The sequence below is a fragment of the Oryx dammah genome, unplaced genomic scaffold, assembly GCF_014754425.2.
Source record: "Oryx dammah isolate SB20612 unplaced genomic scaffold, SCBI_Odam_1.1 HiC_scaffold_4, whole genome shotgun sequence".
NCBI classification, from domain to species: domain Eukaryota; kingdom Metazoa; phylum Chordata; class Mammalia; order Artiodactyla; family Bovidae; genus Oryx; species Oryx dammah.
In genome coordinates, this window is record NW_024070188.1 from 77,810,428 (window position 1) to 77,834,384 (window position 23,957).

The 23,957-nt window shown below is 41.4% G+C and overlaps 1 protein-coding gene across 3 annotated transcripts in view; it reads right to left on the reverse strand.

The window, feature by feature from the left end:
- Positions 1 to 23,957, reverse strand: part of CNKSR3 (CNKSR family member 3) — a 107,759-nt gene that overhangs the window by 23,893 nt on the left and 59,909 nt on the right. For 2 of the 3 annotated variants that reach the window (XM_040238722.1, XM_040238724.1), the window contains exons 2-5: positions 17,628 to 17,791; positions 9,252 to 9,454; positions 8,710 to 8,797; positions 2,802 to 2,843 (exon numbers count right to left, since the gene is read on the reverse strand). In XM_040238722.1, the coding sequence (XP_040094656.1) occupies positions 2,802 to 2,843; positions 8,710 to 8,797; positions 9,252 to 9,454; positions 17,628 to 17,791 (497 nt within the window). Of the gene's footprint in view, positions 1 to 2,801; positions 2,844 to 8,709; positions 8,798 to 9,251; positions 9,455 to 17,611; positions 17,792 to 23,957 lie in introns of all 3 variants that reach the window. The other variant, XM_040238723.1, reaches the window with a different exon arrangement.

Genomic DNA, 23,957 nt, shown 5'->3' on the forward strand with positions numbered 1-23,957 from the left:
TATTTTCTTTTCCATCTCAACAGTTTCTAACACACCTATATTATTATAATGGTTAATAATAAGATACTATTAACATGAGGACTTCCCTGGTGGCTCAGATGATAAAGCGTCTTGCTTACAATGTGGAAGACCTGGGTTCGATCCCTGGGTCGGGAAGATCCTCTGGAGAAGGCAATGGCACCCCACTCCAGTACTCTTGCCTGGAAAATCCCATGGACAGAGGAGCATGGTAGGCTACAGTCCATGGGGTCGCAAAGAGTCGGACACGACTTCACTTTCACTTTCATTAACATCTATGGTACATTAACTGATCAACCAATAGTGACACAGTATTGTTAACTAAGTTCCATAGTTTACATTAGAACTCACTCTTTAGGGTGTACAGTTCTACAGGTTTTGATAAGTGCACAGTCTCGTGTATTCACCATCACAGTGTCATACAGAATAGCTTCACTACCCTAAAACTTCCCTCAGTTCCACCCACCTGTCTGTCCCTCCTCCCCCACTATGAACCCCTAGCAATCACTGATCTTTTTATTTTCTCCATAGTTTTGCTTTTTCCAAAGTCTCATATAGTTAGAATCAGACAGTATAAAGATTTTGGATTTTCAGATTGGCTTCTTTCACTTGGTCAGATGCCTTTAAGGGCCCTCCATATCTTTCCATGGCTTGACAGCTCATTTCTTTTTATTGCTGAATAATATTTCATTGTCTGGATGTACCCCATTGTTTATCCAGTCACATACTGAAGGACACCTTGGCTACTTCCTAGTTTGGGCAGTTATGATTAAAGTGGCTAGAATATCCCATGCAGCTTTTGGTGAATATAAGTTTCTTTCATTTGGGTAAACACCTAGGCTGATAACTGCTGGTTTGTAGGGTAACAGTATGTTTAGTTTTGTAAGGAAAAAAACTGCCACAACGTCTTCCAGTGTGGCTGCACCACCTTGCATTCCCACCAGCAATGAACAAGAGTTCCTCCTGCTCTACATTCGGTGTCATCATGTGGTGGAGTTTAGTTATCCTATTAAATGTGTAGTGGTACCTCATTGTTATTTTAATTTGAAATTCCTTAATGGAATGTGATGCTGAATATCTTTTCATATACTTACTTGCCAACTGTATATCTTTTATCATGATGTGTTTGTTCAGATCTTTCACCTGCTTTTTAATTAGGTTGTTTGCTTTCTTATTATTGAGTTTTGAAGAGTTCTTTGTGCACTTTGAATATAAGTTCTTTATCTGATGTGTGTTCTGAGAACAACTTCTCCCAGTCTGTGCCTTGTCTTTTCATTCTCTTAACAGTGCATTGATGGAGCAAAGATATTAATTTTAATGCAGTCTACTTTACCGATTTTTCTCTCACAGATCACACTTTTTTATTTTTTCACTCCTGAGTTTCTCAGTGGACTCAAACATCCAGATGTGCTCTCTAGCTGGGATTGGCTCCATCCTTCATTATTAAAAAGAGTCAACAAGTTGACCAATCCACAATCCAAGGCATTCTTTTTTTTCTTCTTTCAAGCAGACTATTCTAATCTTCTTATTTGTTTTTACTTATTTATCCATTTATTTATATTTTGGTTGTGCTGGGTCTTTGTTGCTGCATGAGCTGGACCTTTCTTTAGTTGCAGTGAGAGGGGGCTGCTCTCCAGTTGCATTGCAAAGGCTTCTAACTGTAGTGATTTCTCTTGTTGCAGAGCATGGGCTCTGGGGTATGCAGGCTTCAGCACCTAGAGCACATGGGCTCAGTAGTTTGAGTCTGGACTCTAGAGCACAGGCTCAGTAGTGTGGGGTGTGGGCTTACTTGCTCCGTGGCATGTGGGATCTTCTCGGATAAGTGAGAGATCCCAAGTCCCCTGTGTTGGCAAGCGGATTCTTATCCACTGCACCACCAGGGAAGCCCATGGGTCACACTTTTCACCTCATATCTAAAAACTCATTGTCAAACCCAAGGTCAGCAAGATTTTCTCCTGTTATTTCTAGGCATTTTATAGTTTCGCATTTTACCTTTAGGTCTGTGAGCTTTACTGTGACGACTGACATTCTCTGAACACCAAACACTGACCAGATAAAATTACTGTAGAGACATGAGGATCCCTATTAAGTGGTCTCCATGTAGAAACCATAGTGGCTATGTGTGGTTATTTCTCCCAATCCCAGATTAATCTAACCTTTCAAAATTAAACAACCAAAGAAATCAGGATTTTCTAAAGAGTGATTTTTTTCTTCTAAGGGGGAAGAATCCAAGAAGTGACACTTTTTGCATGCCTCCAATGTGTTTAACCTCCCTATTTATGGAAAATATATTTATAGCGGTTTCATTGCTAAATTCCTCAACATCAGTAGGAGGAAGGCCTTATCAAAAGAGCACAGGCTGGCTTATGTCAAAAGGAGGAAGTGATGATGAATAGTTACAAAATGCTTTTTAAACAGTCACAGTACATCCCCCTTCCATCATAAGATTTTTGCCAAGATTTTTTTTAATTAAAAAAAAAAGTGAAATTTGCACATTAGTTTAACCCTGAGAGCTGAGAGTTAGCTATCTAAATATAATTATACCTTGAAGAAGTGTTGGGGGGAGCAAAGCAGAGACCCCAATATACCCAATTTAGTTGGTCTTGTTGTTAAATAACTTGTATTCTTGCCTTTCTACCTAAATTAAGAGATTCACATCCCAAAAGTCAGTATTTCAAAGCATATCCTGAAATACCTAGCCACGATACATTTACTTTAATTAACGTGATTCGCACTGTTTTGGGAAAAGGAATTTTACAGTAACTTTTAGAAGGTATACTTACTACAGCCAAAACTTTATCCTCCATTTCTGCTACAAGGCAATCCTAAAGAAAGAAAGAATAAAATTAAAGCTATAAGAGATAAAAAAACTTTCAGATACAATTGGCTTAGCTGGGTAGCTATTTCCTGGGACCCAAGGAGGTCCCTGACACACACACCCCACCCCCCGACCCTGCAGCCTGTAGTCCTGAACTTCAGGGAAGAGAAGACTTCGCAAAGAGGGCAGACATTAGATTCCTCCTAAGACTCTACTGTCTCCAGATCCAGGATGCTAATCATCCAAGGAACCCATCTGACCAATTATTTAATCAGAAAGCCTATAGAAATCACCTGAACTAAACTCTACCCACTGTCCAAACTGTACAGAGAGTAGGAAGCCACAAATCAGAGTCCAAGAATGTTGATAATGGTTCTCAAACCTGACCCCAGGCTGAGTTAGCACTGGGCCAACAAGCCGGGAGTCTTTAGCTCCGGGCCTGCCCATAAGAATAGCTTTCAAATAAGGGTTTGAGTAAACTTAGCCACAAAGTTTATTTTAAGCGCCACTGAGATTAAATCAGATATTTCAGTCCTTAACGGATGAAAGGGGCTCAACAAAACGTTCATTAACACGCTGCCAAAAAAGTGGTCTTGAAGTATGCTATTGATGACATTAAAAATGGGCTGGAATGCAAAGCATTGTTTACTCAGCTTAAGAACAAAAGACTCAGAACCCTATGAACCCAGTTAGCTGATTATAGGAATCACCATTGTCCTGACTGAAAGCAGCCAAAGTGAAACTGACAATGTGAAACTCTCAGCTAACCTTCTAGAACAGGATCTACAGCAGAAGAGTTCAAGCTGCACAGCACTGTGCCTCCCAAAGAAGAGGGAGACCAATGAGATTCCTGAGAGTTTACCTGGCACCACTGCCTGACAGTGCGGGAGACCTAAGAGATGGCGGTTCGCTCCCTAGGTCCGGACGATCCCCTGGAGAAGGAAATGGCAACCCACTCCAGTATTCTTGCCCCATGGACAGAGGAGCCTGGCAGGTTACAGTCCATGGAGTTGCAAAGAGTCAGACACGACTGAAGCAGTTCAGCACCCAGCATGCACTAAGTATAATCCCAAACTGGGGCACCCTAAGGAAAATTCAAAGTATTTCATGTACAGGAAGGACAATCATTAACTCTGTTGGAATGATCAAAGATTCTTGCTTCAGTCAAAATGTCATTTTAGCTCATTTTTTTCTGCCACTGGGAATAGGGGTTAAAATGTATGGCATTCTACTCTATGATTTTATAAGATTTCAATGCTTTCTGAAAAATTTTTTAAATTTTCTCTACTAGATAAAAATATGGGAAATAATAGTCACTCTACTGCTCCCAAAATTTACACTGACTCTCAGGCAAAGAGCAGCATGGTGAGAAAATACTTTAAAAAAGAAATTTAGGAGTATATTTTTGCACATGTGAGTCTAATGTAAATTCAAACTCCAGGAGCAACTTCTGTAAAATATGAGTGATGACAGCCCAAAAATGTGCTTTTCATCCTCCATCTTGTACATGAAACTAAACCATTAAATACCACGACGACCCCTCCCCTAATTCAAACCAGCTGAAGGACAGAAATATTAAGTAAATGTCAACTTGAGCAAAACAGAATATATATAAGGTCTTGTTCCAGAAATAAAACTAATGGTTTGTGTCTATGATTTTTCATTTTGTATATGTGTGTGTGCAGTCGTGTCTGACTCTTTGCACCTCTGTTGACTGTAGCCCACCAGGCTCCTCTGTCCCTGGGATTCTCCAGGCAAGAACACTGGAGTGGGTAGCCATGCCCACCTTGAGTGGATCTTCCCGACCGAGGGATCAAACCCACAAGTCTTACATCTCCTGCGTTGGCAGGCGGGTTCTTTACCACTAGCACCACCTGGGTAGCCCAGCATTACAAATCCCCAAATAACAAGAGGACTGTCATCCTGGTGAGGCAGAGAGCTCCTCTTCATACACCGGGGCCCAGATGTCAAGGTGCATGTGTGACCTCATGGTTCCTCACATTTGATTCTTTGATGGATCCAAGGAGCCACTAAGAAGGAAAACGGGCTTCTGTGGTGATGGAGCCAAGTTGGGTGAGGGGTGCTCCTGCCTCCCTGAACCATCCAAGGCAGCATGTGAAAGGGCGCTCTTTTTACCTTCCGCCCTCGTGGACGTGGGTTCCCACACCCATTCCTACCGGGAGGAAGCAGCTGCAGGCCTGACTTCATGCTGTTTGGCATCAAGGCAACGGAATGGAAAAAAGAAGTGTTGGAACCAAGTCAGGCCCTCGGGACTCCGACAGCAGGGCTGAGGTCTGTCACATCCCTTGGTCACGCGGATGAGCCGAGCCCCCGTCAAGGACAGCATCCGCTCCCCTCCCTCCTTATTCTCCCTTCTTACTGACTGAGGAGCCTTGGAAGATGGGTTTAACCTCTCCACACCTGAGCCTCCTCCTCTGCAAAGCCAGGAGGATAACAGCTACCTCAGAGAATTGTTGAGGATTAAATGTGATAATACACGTCAAGCAGGTAGTCCACAGCTGAGACCCAACCGATAAATGGCCCCATAAATGGTCCCCGGCTCTCCCTTCTCTGGGGATGGTCCTCTCTCCTTCTCCGTTTCCTGGGCTCTCTAGGACTTCCCTGGTGGTGCAGAGGTTAAAGCGTCTGCCTACAATGTGGGAGACCCGGATTCAATCCCTGGGTCGGGAAGATCTCCTGGAGAAGGAAATGGCACCCCACTTCAGTACTCTTGCCTGGAAAATCCCATGGATGGAGGAGCCTGGTGGGCTACAGTCCATGGGGTCGCAGAGAGTCAGACACGACTGAGCAGCGTCACTTTCTAGGGCCCCTTCCCCCCATGTCGTACTACACTGGGACCCAGCGACTGCCACTGCCATTTTGTCCCTCGCCAGCACAACACGTGTTCATGTCCTCGCAAAGAGGAGAGAATGAAGACAGAGGTCAGAAGGCCTTCCCAGCACAGGAGGCTTCCCCTGAAATACAGCGTGAAAACTGGATGGAAGGTCTATCCGTGGACTCAGGTGGGGTGGCTGGGGACTCCAGCCCAAGCAGGCTTAAAAGAAGTGTGCAATAGAACTGAATCACTTTGCTACACATGTAAAACACATGCATAAATCAACTGCACTTCAGTTAAAAAAAGAAAAGAAAAAAGTTAATGAATACACACACACAAAAGAAGTGTCTCTATCCTTCCAATCAGGAGAGACACACACTGTCATCAGAGGGAAGGATGCACAGAAAGTTACAAGAATGAAGACAGGAAAGGGGCAGCAAGTGGAACAGAGGAACAAGAAAAGGGACAAACAAATGTCTCTCTTCACAGACAGGAACACCAAAATAAAGACTGCAGGAGAACATGTTCCTTGTCACTAGAAAAAATAGAGACCTAGCTTTTACTCCTTCAATTCCCCAGGAAAAAAAAAAAAAGCAATAAATGGAAAAGGCAGGCCTCTTCCTAAAGAGTCAAAAGATTCTCTGCCAAGAAGTTCTGAGAAAAACTGCACGTCCCCCAGTTGTGAGAGGGTGTGAAATCCCTGGCAAGGTGAGCCTTGCAGCTGCCATGACACCTCCCATGGAAAAAGACAGTCCACACATTCTTCAACTGTGCACGCAAATTTTACCACTTGCCAAAGCACCTATGTGCTCAAATCTCTACAGAAAACATATGTTCATCATGAGCTAAACATATTTTTTCAACCCAAGTTCATAAAATGGCATTCCCATATATATTTTATACATTTCCAGTCTTAATCTGAAACAATTGTTCAAATTTCAATAAGCTAGAAAATACCAGAAATACTAACATATGTGTTAACTTCGTCTCCTTCTTAAGCCAACAAGTTTAGTTCCAGAAAACTGGTACCAGAAAAGACTTTTATATTTCCTACTATAGGTTATTATTTCTTAAGTAGGCACTGTGCTTTTCATATATCTTCTTTAATCTTCATAATCTTTTTGAGATAGGTTTACTATGTTTTAAATATTTTATATTTCTCTTCTAGATCCATTCTTACATGAATAAATAAACGTGATCACATACATGCTTTTTTGTAAATGACAAAATGTTTTCTTTTCTTTAGTTTGACTCATACATTCTCTCCCTACTTTTCTCCCTGCCAAAGTAAACCCAACTTTTCTTCCAAATTTCCCACTGTATTTAGATATTTCTTTGTATATAGGTTTTCAGATGTACATGTGTATTACAAATACACATGTATTTTAAAATGTGTCTTCATATTACACTTTCTTCCTCTTTTTTTCTTATTCCACAATAAATTGTAGAAATTGAAGCAAATCATCTGGTAAGGTAATTGTTAGTATTTCCAATTAACAGATGGGATAATTGAGGCTTATAAGTTTTGAGTGAATTGTCCAAAGTCCCAGAGCTAATTAATGGTAGAGGTAGAATTTGAACCCGCAGCTGTCTATTTCTGAAGCATATACTCAATGAGTACCAATGGGAAAACAAAATAAACACAAAAACAATACCTCTTGTGTCCCTTAAGTCTGGATTAAATTTTTCGTGATAAGAAGTAAATTCTCATCAGCTTATTTGTCAAAAGCATTATCTCATTCATTTCAACACACATTTAGAAAGCACCAATAATCATGGACCAGGCGTCACATGGCCCCAGTAAACAAGGGCAAACGTGATGAGTGGGTACCTTTCTGAACAGGATCTGTACCCCTGGGCATCTTCCACCAGAAATGCCAGGACATGATGGCTACATAATGAATACAGCATGACTGGTATCAGACTTTTTGTCAAAATCACTTTATACACCATAAAGAAAGATGCTGAGTTTCTCAGCATCTCTCTATTGCTCTGGGCACTTTTCTAAAAACATGGCCTCAAAAGCATATGATGAAGTCACACATGCCTCACGTTCAAGGGCCACTCAGGACTGGACCTGAAACAACAGCCAAACTTCACTCTTCATGTTCCAGGAACAGACAGAAAGCACATGGCTTTTCAGAACTGCATCTATTTTATGGCATGGTTAGAACTGAGGAAAGGATGTTCTTTACTCTGCCAAATCAGCAGTGGGAACAAACGTGCAATCTCAGAATACTTGAACCAACTGGGATATGAAAAAAGAACAAGCTCTTCCTTACATTTTTATGGCTTCAACTCAATTTAAGAATAATTTCACAAGAGTCTGCTACGTGCCAGTTAATATCTTCCTGGCCTTCACTAAGATTTGAAAGTCTGGCCAATGAGTGGTGCATGAAACGGGCATGTCACTTCCAAACCAGAACATCTGTCAGTGTGAAAATCACCCAGGTTCTCTGTCCCTCTTCCTTGGGGAAAAACAACATGAGATTCTGTCAGCCTACATCCTGAAGTAAGGGGAGCTGAAGCAGATCTCCCAGCTGATCCATCTACACGTAGATAATCCAGGAATAAGTTGCTGAGGTTTGAGGGATGTTTGTTACTGCATCATCACTGAGCTCATCCTGACTGGTAAATCCAACTTCCACAGGTCAAAATGAAAAGAAAATTAAGAAGCAGATACAATAACACACTCAGAACAAAGATTATGGTGAAATGTTGTTACTCCAAAATTTCTATTTTAAAAAAAGTTAGTGTTCTAACATCTTAGAGAAAGCACAGGATTATTAGGTCAACTATTTTGAAACAAAAGAAGGCAATCTTTGATGTAAAGGCCACTAGTCATTCTTCACAGAAACTATCTGTATAACACATCTAATTTAAAGCCTTTCATCTCTCCCTAGCTCTGATGGGGCTGGTGGGGAGGAGGTGGGGGAGAAGGAGAGAAAGACAGACTGGTACTTCATACCTGAATGTAAATCCTTTGAAGAAAAGGGAAAAGGAAAAAACTTTTAGAAAACAACAGTGATGCACTGACCTTCTGGACTGTAGTGGTCAGGTCCAAGCAAAGCTGAATAATTTTATTCTTCGTCACTGAGAAGTCAGTGATCCCTGTAAATGGAGCCCTAGAAAGCAATAAAAATTCTCTTTAAAAAAAAAGTGAAGACGCTGAAGCCACCAGGATCCCACACTGTGTATTAACAAGCACAATATACAACAAGCCAGTTTAAATTGTTATGTAAGTTTCCTCCTAAGTAACACACAAAATAGGAATCTGAATAGCAAAGAGACAGAGAAGTTCTAGATTAAAACACAACCAAAAATGAGCCAAGGGAATGAACATCCCTTCAAAAGTCAACTAATAGCCTTCATGTAACCAGATAATCAGTAATGTTTAACCTCAGTAAAGCTCAAGTCTTCTCTAAGCTGAGGTTAATCTGTTCCTGCTATTCGCCTTCTCTAGAACTTCCAAAGGGACCCTAAAATGGACCACTGACTCCAAACTCCTGAGACAAAGTACAGACCTCTATGTGTCTCAGACCTCCTTTCATAGGACAGTAAAGCACACCCATCACTTACCTGTCTAGCCAAGCTAACAAGGCCTTGGCAGCACCTATGAGCTCCACTACAGAAGTCAGGAACTCATTGGGGGGCTTGTGGGAGGTGTTCCCATCATAAGCTGGACTTTTCCTCCTGCTACTTATGTAATTCTGTAAATTATGGGAGGACGCTCGCAGTTTCAAAACCAAGTTCTTCATATTGTCAGTTTCAAGGCCATAATTCTGGAAAACAAAATCAAACGGAAAAATTCAAAACAATCAACAATGTCCAAACTCTCATAATAACTCAAAACCCACTGAGTCACTTGAACAACTCCTATGTCAGCCACAAAACCCTATGTGATTTACCCACATTATTGATCTCACCCACATGAGCCACACCAGCCTTCCCTCTGTTCCTTCCATAGCCTACTCTTGCCTCAGGAACTTTATTCTTGATAGTTTCTCTTCCCAAAATGCTTCTCCCACAAATTTTGGCTTAGACAGCTTTCTTATCACTTTCATCTTGTGTGTTCAGTTGCTTAGTCATATCCAACTGTTTGTAACCCCATGGACTGTAGCCCGCCAGGATCCTCTATCCATGGGATTCCCAGGCAAGAATACTGGAGTGAATTGTCATTTCCTTCTCCAGGGACTCTTCCAGACCCAGGGATCAAACCTACATCTCCCAAGCATCTCTGGCACTGCAGGCAGATTGTTTACCACTGAGCCACCAGGGAAGGCCATTTACATCCTAATTAGCCCAAATATGCCCTCCTCTTCAAAGCTTCCAGGACCATCTAGAGCAGGTTCTCAACCTGGACCCTACTGACGTATAAAATCTAATAGTTCTCTATTTGGTGGACTAAGGTGGGATTCCTATAGCCGTAGAATGTTGAGCTGGCCTCCACTTGTTAAAATCAGTAGTATCCCTTCCCCAGTTGTGACAAACAAAAATGTCTGCAGACATTGCCGAGTTTCTCTTGAGGTCACTCTCTAGCCCATCACCTCTCCGTCATCTCTGGACCACCTTGTTCACTGTCTTCCTCACTCGGATGCATAGTCCATCAGAGCTCAGCTCTGCATACATCCCTCAGAATTGCACTTCCAGGACAGCAGACGTAAAGCAGTCATTGAGTAGATAAATTTCCACCAAATGGAACTCACGCAGAAACAGAGCAGCACTGTCTAAACAGCAGTTCACCTGAAAGGTCATTTCTGTCCCGTGAGCTTCTAATCTCTGTTCCCTCTGAGCAATGTTCAACCTACGTGGGTGCTTTTAAAAGATTCATTTCGTATGACAATATTGCCCTAGACTGCTCCTTTCCCTGCAAGGAGATCAAACCAGTCCACCCTCCAGCAAATCAACCCTGACTATTCATTGGAAGGACTGTCGCTGAAGCTGAAGCTCCAATACTTTGGCCACATGATGCAAAGAGCTGACTCAGTGGAATCTGATGCTGGTAAAGACTGAAGGCAAAAGAAGGGCACAGCAGAGGATGAGATGGTTGGATAGCCTCACCAACTCAATGGACATGAATCTAAGCAAACTTCTGGAGACAGTGATGAACAAGAAAGCCTGGCATGCTGTAGTCCATGGAGTCACAAAGAGCCAGATAAGACTGAGTGACTGAACAACTCCCTTCCAGATAAAGAACAAATGCCAAGAAACAACATGAAATTTGAGACAACCTTAGAGGGGAGAGATGAATTTCAGTATTCCATGTACATGTCCTGAATTGGCGTTTCATCACTTTTTAACAAAAATAAATAAATAAATATCTCCTGAGGTCACTCTCTAGCCCATCACCTCTATGGGGTGCCATTGCCTTCTCCGAAAGTTACATATAGTTCCTCTATATATTATGATTATATTTTAAGTAGTAAAATAAGATTTTTTTAGTTGGAGTTTCAATTTCAAACTCTCAAAAATTATTAGAATTAATATACAGAAAAGTAGAAGGATATAGTAGACCTGAAAAGCACCATGAACCAATTCAACATAATTAAGACTTATAAAATTTTCACACAACAGTAGGATACAAATTCCATTCTAGTTACCACAGACTATAAACTAGGAGACAGACACTGGAACATATCCAGGGACATTAAATAAGGTATAACATTTTCATGGTCTAAAGGTATTGAAATTATACAGTCTTTTTCTCTTACAGCCCCCATTTCTAATGTCTCAGGGAGGGGTGAGCAATGTCCCCAAGTCAAGATACATAAAGTATAACTATACCAGGGAGTCTGTGAGAACTTTTTCTTTTGGCAAGATGAACAATGGTAAATAGTAACAATAACAACAAAAGACAATACCCTGAATGAAAACATTTCTAACTTTAATTAGATTTTACATGATGTTTTTTTTTTTTTTTTATGATGTTTAAATTTATGTGGCATCTTAACTCTTAGTAAAATTAACAATACAGAATTGTAAAGTAAAAATTAAAAATAAATAAATAAATTTAAAAAAAAATAATAAAAAAATAAAAACCACTATATACTACAAAAAAAAAAAAATTTAATCTAGATAGAGGGAATTCCCTGGTGGTCCAGTAATGAGGACTCCATGCTCCCACTATGGGAGAAGGCGATGGCACCCCACTCCAGTACTCTTGCCTGGAAAATCCCATGGAAGGAGGAGCCTGGTGGGCTGTAGTCCATGGGGTCGCTAAGAGTCGGACATGACTGAGCGACTTCACTTTCACTTTTCACTTTCATGCATTGGAGAAGGAAATGGCAACCCACTCCAGTGTTCTTGCCTGGAGAATCCCAGGGACGGGGGAGCCTGGTGGGCTGCCATCTGTGGGGTCGCACAGAGTTGGACACGACTGAAGTGACTTAGCAGCAGCAGCACCAGCTCCCACTACAGGGAGCATGGGCTCAATCCCTGGCCAGGGAACTAAGATAAGATTCTGCATGCCACACAGCACAGCCAAAAACAATAAAAGAATTTAGATAGAAAAAATTAAGAACAAATATAAAGACAAGAACTCTTCAGCTGCATTAACTGAAAACTCTTTGCAAGTTTTTACAAAAATCTAAATTTCATAACAAAAATGAGTCTTCTGTATCAACAGGAACATTCCCTCTAAACCTTACATTCACCCATTCTTTTTTTTAACTGTCATTTTCCAGAAACCAAAACATGGCATTTTCTTTTAATAGAGAAGACAGAAATAAAAAGATGGATTTTCACCATGGCTTTTAAAATTCAGAGAATCGAAGACTCACAACTGAATGGATAAATAGCCACCTGACGCAGCCTGTTTGAAGGACTTGTGACTATGATTAAAAGGAACTGTCCCCTTACTCAGTTAATTACTCAGCCTGCCAACTTACGGCAGAAGTTCTGAACTAAGAGCAGGAAGCCCGGCTTTCTGCGGCCAGTGTCACCATGGATGACTTGGAACTTTTATTTCTGTACAGCATTTATTTCTTTAATTCAAAGAGGATTAAATGCACTTTAGTGTTACAGGAAATTTTAAACCTCAATCTTCTATAAAGCAACCACTTTTAACATTAAAATAAAGGAGGAGTGTAGCTTGCTAACTGGTTCTTTTCATTTCCACTGAGATGAAATTTTTTTTTCATTTCCCACAAATCATGGGACTAGAAGGATGAACAGATGTAGCTATGACAGATTATAATTCTATTTTTAAGGTACTTTAGAGATTTTAATAGGCTTTATTAAGGTATACTTTATGATCCATAATATTTACTAATCTTAAATATACAACACAGTCACTTTTAAGAAATGTATGTTGTCACATAAGCACCATCACAATGACAATTAGAGAACACTTGCATCACCCCCAAACATCCTTCACACCGCTTCACACTTTCCCTAACCCCTCGTCCCCAACAACTTCTGATATTCTTCCTGTCACTGTAGTTCTGCTTTTTTTTACATAGATTATGATTTTAAGAAGCATATAAAGAAAGGAACAAGGAAATGGCTACCCACTCCAGTGTTCTTGCCTGGAGAATCCCAGGGACGGCAGAGCCTGGTGGGCTGCAGTCTATGGGGTCGCACAGAGTCGGACACGACTGAAGCGACTTAGCAGTAGCAAAGAAGAAACAAGGGAAGAAAGGAAAATCCCTTTCCCTTCCACTCCATTCCACAATAAGAAAACAAGAAGCTGATTATATTAGTTCCAAAGAACTACTGTAGAAACGTAATCAGGAAAGGATTATTGACTTAAGTGCCCCACAATGAAAGAGAGTAAATGAATAATTTCCCAGACCAGATTTGATCATTTTCACTAACCTTTCCCTAACGTTTGTCTCCTTCAGAAACTGCTTAATTGAAGATAAGGTATCGAGAAGGTACAAACTAAGAAATGAAATGAATCTCCAAAAATTTAGGCATGTACTAAAAACTTTCCACCAAGATCCCACTTCATTAGAAGTTAGCCATCAGGGGTCATTTCATGGTCTGGCCAGAGAAACAATAGATGAGACAGGGGGAAAGAGGCAGTCCACTCTTCTGGTGTCATTAATTGCACACATTTTAGCTAAGCACAAATCTTACACATTTTCTCCGCTACTTTATTTTCCCACTCATAAGCAAGACCAAGGTAAACACAAACAGCCAGCAAAGATTCCTCTTCTTGAGTGATTTCTCCCACAAAAAGGATAATGTTTGGTGGGGGGCAGGCGGTAATTCTCTGGTGGCCCAGTGGTTAAGAATCCGCTTTGCAATGCAGGGGATGTGGGTTCAATCACTGGTTGGGGAACTAGCCTCCCACATGTCTCAGAGCAATTAATTAAGCCCACTTGCCACAACTAGAGCCCACACACCCCAGTGAAAGATCCTACATGACACGAGAATCCTGCATGCCGCAACCAAGACCCCATGCACCAAATAAATGAATACATATTGAAACTTTAAAAGATTGTTTTAAACTGTTTTGCTGAATGGTAAATGAATAATGGGTCATCTCTGGGGTACACAAGTGCACAGAAGCCCCCTGGGCAGGTAGACACACCACAGGTATTTTAAGCACATATGTAGATGGCATCACTTGATACGTGTATGAATTCCAACTCTGTTCACTTTCCTCAGCCTACTCCAACCTTAAAAATACATCTGTCCCTCTCTTGGTCTTCAGGAAACTAGGGTCTGGTTGATCTGGCACAGAAAATGGGTTTTACAGTTATATTAGTACGTTTTTACTCTCCACCCAAGCCTAGAGACGAATGCTGTCTAACAGAACCTTCTGCAATGATGAAAATGTTCTCCGGCTGTACTGTCCAAATATGGTAGCCACTGGCCACAAATACCTACTGAGCACTTGGAATGTAGCTGTGCAGCTGAGCAACTGAATTTTACTCTTTCGTTTTAATTCATTTTCATTTAAACGGTCACATGTAGCAGCTATCGGAAAAAAGCCGTTCTACAGCCTGTCCCAGTCACCCCCTGCCCCAGATGGAGAAAAACTGGATTCTGAACTCAGTTCTGAGAAGTGGTCTTGGTTCTGCCTCAGAAAACAAGTCTCTCTCCTAAGCCACTCTAGCCAGCCAAGGCCAGTGTTCACAAAAGGGAGTTCTCCTTGTTCTGTATCCAGAATCAGAACCAGTGGCCCATCTGCTCGCTCGTTTGGGGATCTTAATAGCGGTTCCTTACTTAGGTTCCTATAGATTCTATCTGCCCTTTTCTTTCCAAAACTTTCCAGTGTTTTTGTTTTTTCCTCCCTCTCTTGCTTCTAATTCTACTCATTTCCTGTCCATCATAAAATCAACATCCACTAAACTGTTTACATAGAAATCTCTCTCATAATAATACCAGGGACATTTGCAAATACATATTAACTGTCCCGCGGATGGACTATTCGAGGCAAAGAAGTTATTTAAATATACACTTATTAAATATACACTTGTTTAGATATACAAAGATCTATATGGTGTAAATGGATTAAACATGGTATTAATATAATAAACAGATGTATTATAATAAGAATACTTTAAAAGGAGATTATAGCCAGGCTAAAGATATTTTACTGAATGCTCGAAAACCCTCCCCTACTCAAAAAAGGCACATTCATTTAAGACCCTTCCATGACCCTCCTGTCAAATGCATTCACTGGCACTCTGCTACACGAAACATGCCCAGAAAGAGTTTGAGGTCAAAACTTTGTCTACAAAGGAAATTAGAAGGAAATTGTAGGAGATAAAACACAGCTTTAGGTTCTGGCATTTCTCCAGCTTTGTTCACTTTAGTCTAATATTTTAAGAGGTAGAGAAGGGAGGGGAAGCAGAGAGGCAGCTGTTATGTTAATTATCCTGCTTGACGTCCACAACCTGCCTGCAGTCCATCCTGCCTCCTCCCCTTCCATCTTGTGGATTTCAAAGTAATTTACCTGCCCTCCAAGCCCTACCGCAAAGCCAAAGAGATGATCTGAAACAGCAGAAAAAGACCAAAAAGCAATGTTCCCAGAAAGCGCAACACGAGTAAACTCAAACATGTCTTACTGTATGAAACACGTTAAGTTTTAATCATAAACAGGATTAGGATATCTTCTGGGCAGCGCAAAACACTTACGTGTTAATACACAGCTAAATGCTGGTTCTGCTGCCTTACTCTGCGGAGCAAGGGAGGAAGTCTCCCCGACCCCGAACCCCTGCCCCCTTTCCTTTGACCTCTCTTTGCCCAGATATACATGATCCTGTGTGACAGGCCGCTGTGTCTAAAAGCTCGCATCAGGCTCTAGAGATGCAGACTGGCATGCTGGTGGGGAGGATGGGCACCCTGCTCGAGCTGCTCAGTGCTGTCCTGGAGCCGTGGCCACTTCCAGAACCAAGCCAGAAGGCCATGTAGCAGCTGGACCCATCCAGGAAGAACCAGGCTACTTTCCCCGGGGACTGAAGTCAAAGACAATCTCCCTGCTACTCCTGACACAGCCCTACGCATGAAGCCCCAAAAGTGTGAGGACCACAGGGGGACCCACCTTGGGGTGGACTGATGGATGCTGGACGGGTCACCGGCTGAAGGAGGGAGGCTGGGGCCCATCTCCTACTGAGGCTCCAAACAGGAAAGTGATCACCCCTGTCACATATGCCCTCAGCAAAAACCCCCTCACTCTGCTGCTACGGAGTGTAGGCTTTCACATCTAGGGGAGTGTCACTGCACAAATGGGGAAAACAGACACCGCGGTCTCCCTGGAGGTCACAGAGCCAAGAGCGTGCAGCAGAGCCTGGATTAAAATGCAAAACCCTGCCTCCCAGGCCAGCGCTCACACCACTTGGCCACAGCGTGTCCCTGGTGGCAGCTCATTCATCAACCACAATTTCCCCCGTTACTTTTCTAAACAAGTGTAGGGCATCTCAGAGCAGAAGACAAGGCTCTGCCCATTTTAAGAAGAACACGCACAATGCAGCAAGTGTTATGTAATCAATGGGACGCGGACCGCCAATGGCAAGCAATCGGCAGCACATTTTTTCCCACCATTCTCAGTGATGTAATTGTATATGCCCTTGGCTCAGGTTCACAGCAGAGCAGTCTGAATGCTGATGACTTTGTCCAAAGCAAGACAGTTAAGGAAATGGCATCCTTTGCATGGCACCACAATTGACGTGGATCCCACCCTATGCCAACCAGTTTATAAACACGATGCCCTTGGAGGTGGTTTTAGCCCACACCTAAAAGAGCTATCAATACTCCCCACATCACAGATGCAATGAAGAGTCAGAACCTGGCTGGATTTAACTCACTCATGTTCAAGCCAAAACTCAGTCAACTGTAAAATGTAACTAAGTTCACATTTTTCACATTTTTTTCCCCATCCAGCTGCCATTTCATAGGCTGAATATTTCAAGCACCAGCATCAGTTATTAAACTATCAAAAATATCTGTAAAATATAAAAATGATTTTTATGTAACAAACACAGACCAAAAAAATCAAAACCCATTTGTCATTTCAATAGAGAAGATGACATGTGCATTCAGGACCATCTTCATCTTTTTATTCTTTATAAAAGATAGGAAAATAAAATGAATACAGAATTTTTTCTATAAAAGGAAAGCTTTTTCTGTAAAGGCCAAGAGAGCAAATATTTTCAGCTTTAAGGGGCTACACAGTCCCTGAAGCAACTACCCAACTCTGCCACAGTAACATAAAAGTAGTCACAGATAACACTTAAATGAATGGGCATGGTTGTGTTCCAATAAAACTTTATTTACAGAAATAGACAGCAGGCCAGATTGAAGGTGCAAGCTATTGTTTGCCAGCTCTTCCTAGAAAATTATTTCTTTTCTTCCCTTCTGATATTATCTTCAGCTCATGCTCTACTTCACTGGATCATTAAGAAAATGATGACAAGCAAGATAGCAAAACCAAGGAGATTTAAAAGGTGAGATTCTTTAAAAAAAACCATCATCGCAGTACAGATCACCTTTTCCTGAACTAACCAGTGCACAGAGAAGGTCGACAGCCTCCAGCACAAGTTCCTGGTGTCCAATGCGTGTGACACCCAGCTCCTCAAGATCCTGGTGGGAAATCTGTAGCAGCTGTTCTCCGTTAATCTTCTCTCGTTCAAATTTGTGGACATACTGCTGCAGGCAATCATCTAACCCTACCAAGAAAGCAAAAGAGTCCATTATTGTCATTTTGTTCCCTTACTTCAAAAAATGCCCACATTTAAATCAACCTCAGGAATCACCAATTATGCTCCACTATTTGGTGCTCCACACAATCAAGTGTGTTCTCATCTTCTTAAACAAGTTTTAAATCTAAATTTTAAATTTAAATCATAGCTTAAATTTTCAGATGGATCCCACAGTTCTGACAGTTATCTTTCCATTCCCTTTCAGCTAGAAGAATAAACACTAACCCCTGGTGGTTTGAAATGCTAGTTATCTGTGCTACACATACATTTGTCTGTTGGCTAAGCAGTCTTTCTCCAGAACATGAGCCCTCTCCCAGCCCATGTGATTCCAGGGGACATGCCAATGAAGGTGCTCTGCCACAGTGACTGGCCACACTATTCTATCCACCAGCCAGTAATAGGTTCAGGGGTGAACATGTGATTCAAGCAGGACCAATCAAAATCTCCCTTGATATTTGATATGTGAACAAACGAAGACAAAGTCTCCTTCTTCGTTTCCAATTACAAGTCATAAAGATACAGTCTGAGGGATTCTGTGAGTCATTTTTCTGATTTGTTTTTTTCAAAAAAAAATAAATCCATTTGAGACAAAGAAGATGCCCTAGTAATATCCTACGTGTCCCTGGATCTAATCCTGTTTAAAGATACTTCTAACCCCAGAATATTTTTACTTACATCAAAATAAATTTCCGTTTCAGCTTAACCTTATCTGTGTTGAATTTCTGTCCCTTGCAACTGAAAAGTTCTGATGAATCCAAAGGAGAAGGTATCAGGAGTGGAGGCAGACAAAGACGATGTTCAATGGGTTCGCTTATGGGAATTTTTCCAGGTCAAGTACTACTGCCAACACTGCTGGATTTTAATATTCTTACACAATGATTGAAATAGGTAAGCCTAATAGAACTTGGGATTCTTTATTCCTGTATAGAGAACTCTCTGGTTAACATGTTTTAATGTTTATACTAGCAGATTTCACACTAAATCAGTTTATCTATTTAGGCCTAATAATAAAAGCCACCTGAGTGTTTTAAAAGACTAGATTTATATAAATTCAATCCCACACAAAGGATGAAAACTCAATTTAACTAGAACAAAGTATGTGGAAGGCATGCTGCTGTCCCCTCCCCACCTAAACACACACACTTCATTTACCCCTCCCGAAAGCTCTCTATGTGGGTACTCTGAACCAGGAAAGTAGACATAGGTCTGGCACCTACTTTTGGCAATACTAGAGTCCATGAATCTCAAAATCTAGAGTCCATTTAGCACTCAAAATGTGTTAAGTGATATCTCTGCCCCACTATTTTGAAAGTTTTGAAAGTGGCAAAAACTTTCCCCATTTGCCTCCTGATAAGATGTAGAAAGAGAAACAGTCCCTAATAACCATTTGGGACTGTTAGCTACCTGAAGGAGATACTAAGACAAAATTAATTTCATGGTAACAAGTTACTATGGTAACTAGTAGTAACTAGTAACTAGTTCCTATGGTAACTAGTCAGAACTAACCCACCCTCCCTGAAGAGACATCTGTCTAACAGAGGGGTTCTGTCACACAGCAGCGAGGTTGTGGCAACTGTATAAACCCACCTCCACTGTGATGGCCTCGAGCCACAGGTGGCCTCCATCGCATGTGAGTCAAGCAGGCAGTGAAGGCCACACCAGCCAGCAGGTATGGAGGGTAACCATCCAGGGTACCCAGGGTGGTCTGCAAGGGGGCAGAGTCTATCTGCAGGGCACAACAGTGATAGTCCTAGAGACAAGGAGAGCCTCCTTACAACTCTATTCCCATTTCATAGATGACTAAATCAAGGCTCACAGAAATTCTGTACCTTGTCCACAGTTACATAGCTGGTACAATGCCAAGAGAATGATTTTGTTGGCCATTTTCTTCAGCCCAATATAGAAGAAAAGAGCACAAATTCAAATCAAGATTTGTTGACTCAAGCCCCGATCCTTTTGCATTCTACCCAAAAAACATGGGACTATAAAAATTCCTCTCCAAGTGTGCTCCTGAATAAGGAGTAAGATCTAATCACAGCTATTAAAACAGAAGCATGGAAAACTAGGGGTCCTGAGAAGGTACTTCACATTTCATTGACCCCCAAAACTGGGAAAGTATGAACAAAAGACTAATCACTGTGAGTTTTACCCTAAATTACTTAGCCAGTTTTAAGCCAGATTGATTCAATATCTTACACCCTCCCCTCCTTCAGAATGTTCTCTTTCCTTGCCTGCTCTTAAGCTTTAAAAGGAATTTTTGGTCTAATTTGTCATAAATGTTTAGGACAATTATATTAAACATTTAAACCCTGTTACAGCTGAATCAATCTTCCCAAGATACATATGTTGAAGTTCTAATCAGCAGTACCTTAGAACATTACTGAACTTGGAGATAATGTTTTGAAAGAGTTGATTAAGTCAAATGAAAAGTTATGACCAACCTAGATAGCATATTGAAAAGCAGAGACATTACTTTGCCAACAAAGGTCCGTCTAGTCAAGGCTATGGTTTTTCCAGTGGTCATGTATGGATGTGAGAGTTGGACTGTGAGGAAAAGCTGAGCACCGAAGAATTGATGCTTTTGAACTGTGGTGTTGGAGAAGACTCTCGAGAGTCCCTTGGACTGTAAGGAGATCCAACCAGTCCATTCTAAAGGAGATCAGCCCTGGATGTTCTTCGGAAGGAATGATGCTAAAGCTGAAACTCCAGTACTTTGGCCACCTCGTGCGAAGAGTTGACTCATTGGAAAAGACTCTGATGCCGGGAGGGATTGGGGGCAGGAGGAGAAGGGGACAACAGAGGATGAGATGGCTGGATGGCATCACCGACTCAATGGACATGAGTTTGGGTAAACTCCAGGAGTTGGTGATGGACAGGGAGGCCTGGCGTGCTGCGATTCATGGGGTCACAAAGAGTCGGACACGACTGAGCAACTAAACTGAACTGAACTGAAGTCAAACGAGGTCATATGGATGAGCCCACACCCAGTATGAAGGAGGAAATGGCAACTGACTCTAGTATTCTTGCCTGGAAAATCCCATGAACAGAGGAGCCTGGTGGGCTACAGTTCATGAGGTCACAAAGAGTCAGACACGACTGAGTGACTAAGCACAAAAACCCAGTATGACTGGTGTTCTTATGAGAAAAGGAGACATACATACCCAGAGAAGAGCACGTGAAGACATATAGGGGAAGGTCTCTACAAGCCAGGAAGAGAGGCCTCAAAAGAAACCATCTCTGCGAATACTATGATCTCAGACTTCTGGCCTCCAGAACTTGGAGAAATTAAATTCCTGTTGTTTCAGCCACCCAGTCTGTGGGGCTTTGTTATGACAGCTCTAACAAACCAACACAAACCTAATGATACTTTACTTCATGTTCATCCACATGTGATAAACTTTTTCCTAAAATAAACAAGGCCCAATGACCAACATGTTTACTGTGCCAAGCAAGTTCTTTGCTCAAAATATGAGAATAAGACCGGCTCACATTATTTCTCATGTGCAGAATAAACTAGTCCATTACACTTAAAGTGAAGGACCACATGCACCATAGGTGTTCACAAAACTCCATCCTTTAATAATAAGTAGAAATAAAGATGAGGCCAGATTTCCCTTTTAACTGTGAAAAGTGTCACTGAAGAAACAAGACTTCAGAAACAGCTTCAGAGAATTAAGGAAATATTTTGGACACAAAGAAAAAGGCTGATACGGGAGATGTAAAGACATTTCTGGATAGGACGAGAGAGAAGTGAAGAAAACAGCAGAACATTTGCCTGCAAAAGGTCCAAAATTTCCTTAAGGGTTCAGAGGACTAGAAATGATTTGACCTCAACTAATCAAAAGATCCCAAGATGCAGTAGAATTATCAAGTAGAAACACCAGGTGGTTTCCTGCCCAAATACAGAATCTAGAGTGACTTAAAGCCTCCCCTCTGTGGAAGCAATCTAAATGCCCACCAAAAGACAAATGGATAAAGATGTGACACACACACACACACATACACACACACACACACAATGGAATATTCAGTCCAGTCGCTCAGTCGTGTCCAACTCTTCGTGACCCCATGAATCGCAGCACGCCAGGCCTCCCTGTCCATCACCAACTCCCAGAGTTTACCCAAACTCATGTCCATTGAGTCGGTAATGCCATCCAGCCATCTCGTCCTCTGTCGTCCCCTTCTCCTCCTGCCCCCAATCCCTCCCGGCATCAGAGTCTTTTCCAATGAGTCAGCTCTTCGCATGAGGTGGCCAAAGTACTGGAGCTTCAGCTTAAGCATCCTTCCTTCCAAAGAACACCCAGGATTGATCTCCTTTCGAATGGACTGGTTGGATCTCCTTGTAGTCCAAAGGACTCTCAAGAGTCTTCTCCAACACCACAGTTCAAAAGCATCAATTCTTCGGTGCTCAGCTTTCTTCACAGTCCAACTTTCACATCCATACATGACCACTGGAAAAACCATAGCTTTGACTGCTGCTACTGCTAAGTCACTTCAGTCGTGTCCGACTCTGTGCGACCCCGTAGAGGGCAGCCCACCAGGCTCCTCCGTCCCTGGGATTCTCCAGGCAAGAACACTGGAGTGGGTTGCCATTTCCTTCTCCAATGCAGGAAAGTGAAAAGTGAAATTGAAGTTGCTCAGTCGTGCCCGACCCTCCGCAATCCCATGGACTGCAGCCTTCCAGGCTCCTCCGTCCATGGGATTTTCCAGGCAAGAGTACTGGAGTGGGGTGCCATGACGGACCTTTGTTGGCAAAGTAATGTCTCTGCTTTTCAATATGCTATCTAGGTTGGTCATAACTTTCCTTCCAAGGAGTAAGCGTCTTTTAATTTCATGGCTGCAATCACCATCTGCAGTGATTTTGGAGCCCCCAAAAATAAAGTCTGACACTGTTTCCACTCTTTCCCCTTACTCGGCCCTAAAAAAGAATGAAATAATGTCATCTGCAGCAACATGGATGAACTTAGAGACACTAAGTGAAGTAAGTCAGAGAAAAGCAAATAAATTATATCACTTATATGTAGAATTTTTTTAAAAGGTACAATGAACTTTGAAAGAGACTCATGAAAACAAAGTTACAGTTACCAAAGGGGAAGGGATAAATTAAGAATTTGGAATTAATAGACACAGTACTATAAATAAATAACCAACAAAGACTTACTGTATAGCATAGGGAACTATAGTCAACATCTTATAATAACCTACAATGGAAAAGACTCTGGAAAGGAATAGAAATATACATAAATATATGTATAACTGAATCACTTTCCTGCACACTCGAGACTAACACACCATTGTAAATCAACTATACCTCAATAAAAAACTTTAAAAATAAAAAGACTTTCCCCTCAAGGGACACATATATTGAATACGGTATGTTTTAAATAGTATTGTCTCCAGTTTTATTATTCCAGTACATCATGGCCTATTGTTCAGTTATCCTATTGTTTAGAATACAATTAAACATTCACAAACAGCTAAATCACACTATTATGCAGTCCCACAAAGCAGGAGAAAATCCCCAATTTCATGTCAATGTATGGCAAAACCAATATAGAATTGTAAAGTAAAATAAAAAATAAATAAATAAAAATAAAAATAAAATAAAGTAAAATAAAATGAACCGGTTTTAGAATTTGTAATACACCTTGCACTTTAGCTTATTTGTCAAATGTGTCTATTTACCAGTTCTTTGCTTCAAGGAACTTACAGAAAGTCTAGCAGGGCTGAAAGAAAGACATGATTACACAAAATTAGATTAAAGACATTCCATTTATACAAATTAAATTAAACACACAATTCAATGTGAAAAGAACCACGAAGGAAAAGAATAGGGTTCCCAAAGAATGGAAGCCGCAGGGAGAGACACCCAGACACCCCCCATCCTTAAACCTGCAAATAATCCTACACTCTCAAAGAAATCCCAAAGGAAAAAAGGAAAAAAAAAACCAAACAACTGATGATTTTTACAAATACTAGTCTCTGATTTATATCAGAAAAGCCAAGAGGGCAGCGGTTAAGAGCCCGAGTCCAATCTCAGTCCACTTCCTGCTAACTGGGTACCTGGAGCAAGTTTCCCAGTTGGCTCACTTGTAAAACAGGGATAATAACACTACCTACCACCCAACTCTAT